The sequence below is a fragment of the Canis aureus genome, chromosome 26 (assembly GCF_053574225.1).
Source record: "Canis aureus isolate CA01 chromosome 26, VMU_Caureus_v.1.0, whole genome shotgun sequence".
NCBI classification, from domain to species: domain Eukaryota; kingdom Metazoa; phylum Chordata; class Mammalia; order Carnivora; family Canidae; genus Canis; species Canis aureus.
The window spans coordinates 53,027,243-53,034,853 of NC_135636.1; the positions used below are offsets into that span (position 1 = coordinate 53,027,243).

General features: G+C 72.2%; 1 protein-coding gene across 1 annotated transcript; it reads right to left on the reverse strand.

The window, feature by feature from the left end:
• Positions 1 to 731: 731 nt before the first annotated feature.
• Positions 732 to 2,764, reverse strand: SOX18 (SRY-box transcription factor 18). The gene is made up of 2 exons (XM_077874095.1): positions 2,348 to 2,764; positions 732 to 1,804 (listed from the first exon to the last, which is right to left on the reverse strand). Exons 1-2 carry the CDS (start codon positions 2,697 to 2,699, stop codon positions 1,056 to 1,058), a joined length of 1,101 nt encoding a protein of 366 aa, XP_077730221.1. The 5' UTR covers positions 2,700 to 2,764; the 3' UTR covers positions 732 to 1,055.
• Positions 2,765 to 7,611: the final 4,847 nt, after the last annotated feature.

The following is a 7,611-nucleotide window of genomic DNA, read 5'->3' on the forward strand; positions in this document are numbered from 1 at the left end:
CCCGTGTGCGCACACAGAGCACGCAGCTCCCCTGCAGCCCTGGAGCCGCGCGGCCTCATGCAGAAGTGCAGAAGCGTGTGCGAGCTCGCGGACACGCAGGAGGCCCAGCTGGGGCTTTTCCCTGTCCCCAGCGAGGGAGCACCAGACAGCGCCCCGGGCCCAGGCGGCGGGAGGAGGGCAGCCGGGAAGGGCGCCGGGAAGCGGCTTGGGGAGGAGAGCCTGGGCCTCCCGCTCGGGTCACCCACCGTGAGGAGCAGCGGGGCTGTGTCGTGGGGCACCCTTTCTGGGGACTCTGGTTCACCAATAACGGGGTCCCGCGGTGCCATGTCCCTTACAGGGGTCACCCCGCCAACCTCCTTTGGGGAGGCGCACAGGCCTGAGCTCGGGGAAAGTTTTAGTTATGTGCGAGTGTATTTATTTGGAAGAGGTTTTTAAAGAGGAGACGAGGATGAGGAAACTCGGGTTGGGGTGTGGGGGGTTGCTGACCTCTGCTAGGCTCCAGTTAAAGTGGGGGCTGGGACAGGCGGGGAATGGAAGCTGGGGGGGCAGGGAGCGCCCACACCTTGTGCCTCCGCAGCTCTGTCTGGGGGAGAATCCTGGAAGGACGGAGAAGCGGGTGCCCTGGGGCCCGAGCTGGGGGTCAGTCTCCCAGGACACTCCGGGGGGGAAGGGCGCGGCCAGGGTCCTGGGGTGTACCGCTCCCCCTTCCCCAACGACCACAGACTCGGGTGTTCAGGGTGTTCAGAGGAAAGAGCGAGTCACTTTATTGTGGCCTCGCCTGGCCCCGGGGGCGACCCAGCTCCTGCTCCTCCTTTAAAGCAAACACTGCTACTCTTCATACTCAAACAGCCTTGGACATCGGTGCTCTCGGTCACCGGCACCCCTTGGAAGAAGAAGTTTCAAAGTTTAATCAAAAATTAAATATGTTGTATTACGCATATAAAAAAGGCAAAGTAAAAAATACAGCCCGGTTCTAGAAAATACACTGCAGGAAGAGAACGGGGCGCTTCGACCCGGAAGGGCGGCGGGCGGCCGGCAGGTCCGAGGCCGGGGGCCTAGCCCGAGATGCAGGCGCTGTAGTAGACGGCGCTGCTGGCGTCGGACAGCGCGGCGATCAGGCTGCTCTCCTCGGGGCAGGACATGGCCCGCGGGCCCAGCTTGGCCAGCGCCACGTGGTACGGGAGCCCCGCGCCGTCGGGCCGGGTCCGGCTGCAGTTGAGGTACTGGTCGAACTCGGTGAGGTCCACGTCGGCCCACAGGTCGGCCGCGGGCCCCAGCGTGTCGCCCTCGGCCGGGGGCGCCTCGGGGGGCGGTGACAGCGGCCCCGGGAAGGGGCCGGGGCCGTAGTACAGGCCGGTCCTGAGCGCCTCGGCCAGGGGCGCACCGTAGGCGGCGCCGGGGTCCCGGGGCAGCTCGGCCGGGCCGTAGGGCGCCCGGAAGGCTCGCAGCGCGCAGTCCTCAGGCGCGGGGAAGAAGGCGGCCTCGCCGGGCTCCAGGCCGTCCAGCGGCGAGCGCTCGGGCGTCGGCAGCCCCAGCCCGTCCAGCTCGGCGCCCAGCGGGGGCAGCTCCCGGAAGGCTCGCGCCGGGCCCGGCGCCGCGGGGAAGGGCTCTGGCGGCGGCGGCGGGGGCGCCAGGCCCGGGAGCAGGAGGCCGGGCTCCAGCCGCCGGGCCTTGCGCGCCTGCTTCTTGCGGCGCGGCCGGTACTTGTAGTTGGGGTGGTCGCGCAGGTGCTGCACGCGGAGCCGCTCCGCCTCGTCCACGAAGGGCCGCTTCTCGGCCGGCGTCAGCTCCTTCCACGCCTTGCCTGCGGGCGTGGGCGCGGGGCTCAGCGGGCTGCCTGCCGTGGGCCGGGGCGCCCCGGGTGCTGGGCGCCCGCTGCCCTCGGTTCCGCTCCCCTGCCCTTGATGCTCCCTCCCCACCCTTGGTGCCTGCTCCCCCGCCCTCGATGCTCCCTCCCCTGTCCTCAGTGACCCCTCCCTGCCCTCGGTGCTCCCTCCCCTGCCCTCGGTGCCCCTTCCTCACCTGCCCCGTCTCTCCCCTACCCTTGGTGCCCCCTTTCCTGTCTTCAATGCTCCCTTCCCACCCTCGGTGCTCCCTCCCTGCCCTCGATGCTCCCTCCCCTGCCCTTGGTGCCCCCTCCCCGCCCTTGGGTGCTCTGTCCCCTGCCCTCGGTGCCCCCTCCCCGTCCGCCCCGTCTCTCCCCTGCCCTCGGTGCCCCCTTTCCTGCCCTCGATGCTCCCTCCCCACGCTTGGTGCCCGCTCCCCTGCCCTCGGTGCCCCCTTCCTCGCCCTCCCCGTCCCTCCCCCGCCCCCGGTGCGCCCTCCCCGCGCGCCCCGCGCCCCTCACCCAGCATCTTGCTGAGCACCGCGTTGTGCAGGTCCGGGTTCTGCTGCGCCAGCCGCTTGCGCTCGTCCTTGGCCCACACCATGAAGGCGTTCATGGGCCGCCGGATGCGCGACTCGTCGGCCGCCGGGCGCTCCCCGCGGCCGGCCGGGCTGAGGCCATAGCGCCCCGGGTCGGGGCTGCGCGGCGGGCTGCGCGGCGGGCTGGGCGGCGAGGCGGGCGCGGCGGGGGCGGCGGCGGCGGCGGCGGGGAGGCCGCGCGGCTCAGCGGCGGCCGCGGGTCCCGGGGCCCATGCACAGTCGCGGCGGGCGGGCGGGTCGTCCTGTGCGCCGTAGCCGGGCGGCGATCTCTGCATTCCAGCTGGGCGCGGCCTGGGCGGGACGAGCGCGGGCACCTCGGGTCGGGCGGAGCGCGCGGCGCGGACGGCGGTGGCCGCGGGCAGGGCGGGCGCCCAGATATAGCGGCGCGGGCCCGAGGGGCGGGGCACGGGGCCACTGGGCGGGGCGCGGGGCCGCCCCCTCCCCTCCCCTCCCCCTCCCCCCCCCCCCCCCGCCGGGCGCCCTGGCTTCTCGGAGCACCTCTGCGGAGGAGGGACCCCAGCGGGCCGCCGCCCTGCTCTGCAGCGAGGAGGGGGCGCCCCCGGGGGCTGTCGGGCCTTCAGAACCGCCGTCCCCTCCCACGGAGCGGAGGGACACGGGGCAGCCGCGCGTTTTAAACCCGAGTTCCCGGGAGGCTGCCCAAGAACTCAGGAGCCCTGGGCGCGTGGGGAAACCTGCCGCGGGTCTTGGGGGCGCGCGGGGCGGCCCGGGGCGCGGGGTCCCCAGCCCTCCGCGCATGGGGGTCACCCCTGCGCCCTGAGCATCTCCGCCCGGATCACTCCTAGGGGCTCCGAGCTCATCCTCCCGCGTCACCCCTGTGCCCCCAGCTCCTCCCTCCGGGTCACCCCTGCGCCCTGAGCTCCTCCGCCCAGATCACTACTGGGGGCTCCGAGCTCCTCCTCCCGCGTCACCCCTGCACCCCGAGTTCTTCTGCCCGCATCACCCCTACGGGCCCCGAGCTCCTTCCTCCGGGTCACCCCTGCGCCCCGAGCTCCTCCTCCCGCGTCACCCCTGCGCCCCGAGCTTCTCAGCCCGCGTCACCCCTGCGCCCCCCGAGCTCCTCCGCCCGGGTCACTCCTGCGCCCCTAGCTCCTCCACCCGCGTCACCCCTGCGCCCGGAGCTCCTCCGCCTGCGTCACCCCTGTGCCCCGAGCTCCTCTGTCCGGGTCACCCTTGCGCCCCGAGCTCCTCCGCCCGCGTCACCCCTGCGGCCCTGAGCTCCTGGCCCGTCCGCGGGACAAAGGAGGTGGACTTGGCGCTACCCCCACCCCACGGGCCAGAGCCGCTGTGAACAGGGCAAAGCCCGCGGCGTTGCCAGGAACCTCCGAGGGTCGCCCCGTGAACAGAGAGCAGAGCCCCGGGGCTGCCGGTCGGGCTGGGACCAGTGGCTGGGACCAGTGGTCGCGAGGGACACGCAGAGGGCGGGTGGGGATGGGGTCGGGGCAGGTAGAGCGCAGGGCAGCCCCCCCCCCTTGGCCATGAGGCTCCAGGGCTTGCAGAGGGGCTTCCAGCGGCCGATCCAGGGGGCTCTGGGCTCCCGCAGCTGCGGGGTGTGAGGGTCCCTGCCCCTGCCAGGACTGCGCCCCAGCTGAGGAGGCTCCCCCAGGGCGGGATGAGTGTGCTCAGCCGCGGTGGGGGGGGGGGTGGCGGGGGGGGGGGGGGGAGGTGAGTTTTCCTTCCTGTACATCTGTTTATAGCCTGGGAGCTGAGCTGCCTCCTTCCCGGGCAGAGCCCCCACCCCCGGCTCCCAGCTCCCGGGTGCGCGGCCCCACGGTCAGTCCAACATGGGCGGTCCTGCAGCTGCCCCAGTGGCCCTCCCGCTTGAGGAGAAGCCCGCACCCCCGCAGGGTCCCTCCACCTGAGGGCTGTGGGGGATCCTATCACAAGGATCTTGTCCATGGGCTGGGGGAGTAAAGCACTGGGAGGCAGGAAGAATGGGGGCCCTGGGGGGCTGGGCCCACCGTCCTCTCTGGGGGTGCCAGCTCCTGTTTGACCAACGTAAGTGGGTGGACGGTGTCCTGCAGGGGTGGGGGGAGACGTGTGTGAGGAAGACTCTAGGTTGAAAATGGGTGCGAGGAGGCAGCACCCCGTAGAGACTCCCGCCCCCTTGGAGCAGTGGTCTGAGGCTACTGGGGCCTGGCTGGTTGGGGGATGGGCCCCGGGCTTGGGGAGGAGGCCCATGGGGTCCTCCGTTGTGGCCCCCCTACATTGGGGTAGATTTCCGGTTCTCCTGGAGCCCCGGCCTGGCCCGCGGCACCTCCCGGCAGCGCAGAGGAACCGAGCTGCTCCAAATGCAGCCGCGGCACCACCCGGCATTACCTCACCACGGAGCGCCCCCCAGGGTGGCTGCCTTGCTGGCGCCAGCCAGTGGCCCCCCCTCTTGGCGGAGCCGTGCCACTCAGGTGTCCAGCTGTCACGTCCTGTGGGCTGGGGCCGGGCAGGGCAGGGGGGGAGCCCCCTGGGGTGCCCCCCGCCCCTTTGGGGTCAGGCTAGCCTCCCCGAGTGTGCTGCCTGGTGGTGCTCTGGCCCAGTGTCCAGATGGGAAGACAGTGGGGGCGGGGACTGCAGTCGGGGTGGCCCTGACCTCAGAGGCGCAGGGCTGGGGGGCTCCCAGGGCTCTGCCAGGGCTGGTGTGGGTGTGGTCAGCTGTGCTGGGGGAGGGGCACGGGCCTTGGGTGACTGTGCTTGTGGGTGGTCCGTGCGTGTGTGAGGGTGAAGGTCCCATCTGTCTGCCTGAGTGGGGCGAGGAAGGCCTCGGGTGGAGGCTGCCCAGGGCCTTAGGAGCCAGGCACGGGCTGGACTGGCCTGAGAAGGGGCCGCACAGGGCGTCGTGGCCAAGGCCTCACCCTCCACGCCCACCACGGGAGGGGCCCCAGCTCTCTCCGACGTGGGGGTGACCTGTGAGTCTGGGGCCCCCCTGCCCGTCTGGTCCAGGTTGGCTGCTGCCCACCCTCATGGGGGTCCTGCGTGCAGCCCCCAGGGCCCCGGACAGAGGGGGTGCAGGGGCCAGCTCTGCAGTGTCAGCTGGCCCGAGGGTGGCGTGGACTCGGCCCCCCCCCCCCGCCCTCCACCCACTGCCTGCCTCAGCCAGGACCAGACCCCCGGGCTCTGCATGAAGCCTGCAAAGGATGCTGGGCAGTCCCCCTCGGTGGCTCTGGGTGGGGGGTGGCTGGGCTCTGGGAGGGGCGGACCTCCCAGGCGCTGCCCGGGGCACAGACCTCACAGGCTCCCACCCACCCAGCCCTGGCTGCTGCAGGAGCGGAGGCTGGGACCAATTACGGGGTCCCTTGGGGCCGGACCCTCCTTCTCCTGGAGGGTGGGGGCGGGGTCCCTGTCAGAGCGAGTCCAGGTGGAGGGGGATCTCCTGTGTCCTGAGACCTCTGCTTTGAGTGCCACTGCTCAGTGCGGATCCCGCCTCCTTGAGGCCCTTGAGACGGGGGGCTCTGGGCCCGCCGTCCTGGGGCTGCTCCTCCTCCACTCGTGGCCGGGGCGGGGGGCGGGGGACAAGGTGCAGGGTCAGCCTCAACCTGCGAGCAGGGGTCCGGGCTTCTGAGGAGGCTGCCCGATGGCCTGGAGGTGTGTGCGTGCCCGCCCCCTGCTGCAGGCCTGTTTGGGGGACACTGGGTCTGGGCCCCGGATGGCGGGTGGCCCGTGCCTTCCCGCCCTCAGCCCTGGGACGCTGGGCCTGTCACCCGGCTTCCAGGACGCGGGGGGGCCTGGCCCCTGGGGAAAGGTTAGGGTGGGGGCCTGAGGGAGCGGGCGTGGCATGGGGGTCACTTGTGTCGTGTGGTCCCCCAGCTGTGGGTCTGCGCCGCAGGCCAACTGGGCGCTGTGGGAACCAGGATGTCTGCTGGGGCAGGGGGTCCCACCGGCTGCCAGTCTGAGCAGGGGGGGTGCGGGGCTGTCGGGGGTGTTTCTGGCGTCCTGGGGCGGCGGCCAGGGCACCTCAGGGAGTGACGCACCCCCAGGTGCTGGGGGGCTTTCTGGGTGGACAGCACGGGGCCTGGCAGCTGTGAGGATGTGATGCCCCAGGTCCCACGTGGCGGGTCGGTCAGATGCCCTTTGCCATGGCCATGTATCAGGGGGGCCGTGGCCGTGTGTTGGAGGGGCGCCGTGGCCAGGTGTCGGGGGGCCATGCCGGTTGTCGGGGTGGCTGTGGCCAGGTGTCAGGGGGCCGTGACTGGGTGTCCGGGGGCGCCGTGGCCGGTTGTTGGGGTGGCTGTGGCCGGGAGTCGGGGGGGCCGTGGCCGGGAGTCGGGGGGGCCGTGGTCGGGTGTGGGGGGCCCTGCCAGCTGTGTGGCCCCCCGCAGGCGCAGCGGGGGCTCCATGGGAACCGGCTCCGGGTTTCCGTGGCAACAGCAGGGAGGAGCCAGGAAGCAGCTCAGGAAGGAAGGCCGCAGCTGCGAGGAGGGAGCCGAGGGCCAGCCCGGCTGAGCAGGCGCCAGACACTCTGTCTGTCCAGCCGTCCGGTGGCCGGCCTGCGGCTCCTGCCCCCAGCGCCGCCCCCCTGCCGCCCGGTCTGGGGGCCTGCGGTCTGGGCCCGGGGCTGCCGTGGCTGCCTTGCTCGAATCGGGCGCCCCGTCCTTCGGGAGGCGAGCCCTGTACCCCCTCCTCCCGAGGGCTCCTGCAGGAGCAGACGGGCTGTCCTGTCCGTGTGTCTGTGTCTGTGTGTCCTGGGCGGCGCCCCCCGACCTCCCTCCTGTGGGCCCGGTGCCAGTGCCCAGCAGCCAGGGAAGGGTGCAGACCCCCCCGTGCGCCCCATGCACGTCCTTTCTGCTGCCCGAGCTTGGTGACAGGCGGCTTTAGGGGCCCCGGCACTTGGGGCACCACCTGGGCTGGGGGCGGGTCTGTGTTCCTGGGGACCCAGGGACCCACCCCTCCTCGTTCGCTTGCTGTGAGCATCTGCAGCGCCTCCAGTTCTGTCCCAGCAGACGGGGAACAAACAGACCCAAGCCCTGGCCACAGGAGGATGGTTCCCCTCTGGGGCCGAGGGGTCAGGAGGTGCAGCAGCGGGAGAAGGTGGGGCGCCAGGTACGGCATGTGCTCCGCAGGTGTGGGAAAGGGTCGGGCTGTGGGGCCTCCGGCCTGTGGCTTCGCAAGGTGACCTTTGAGCCAAGCCCAGAAGGGAGCCTGTGGAAGAGCCGGGGTTGCCGGGGAAGGGTTGCACCA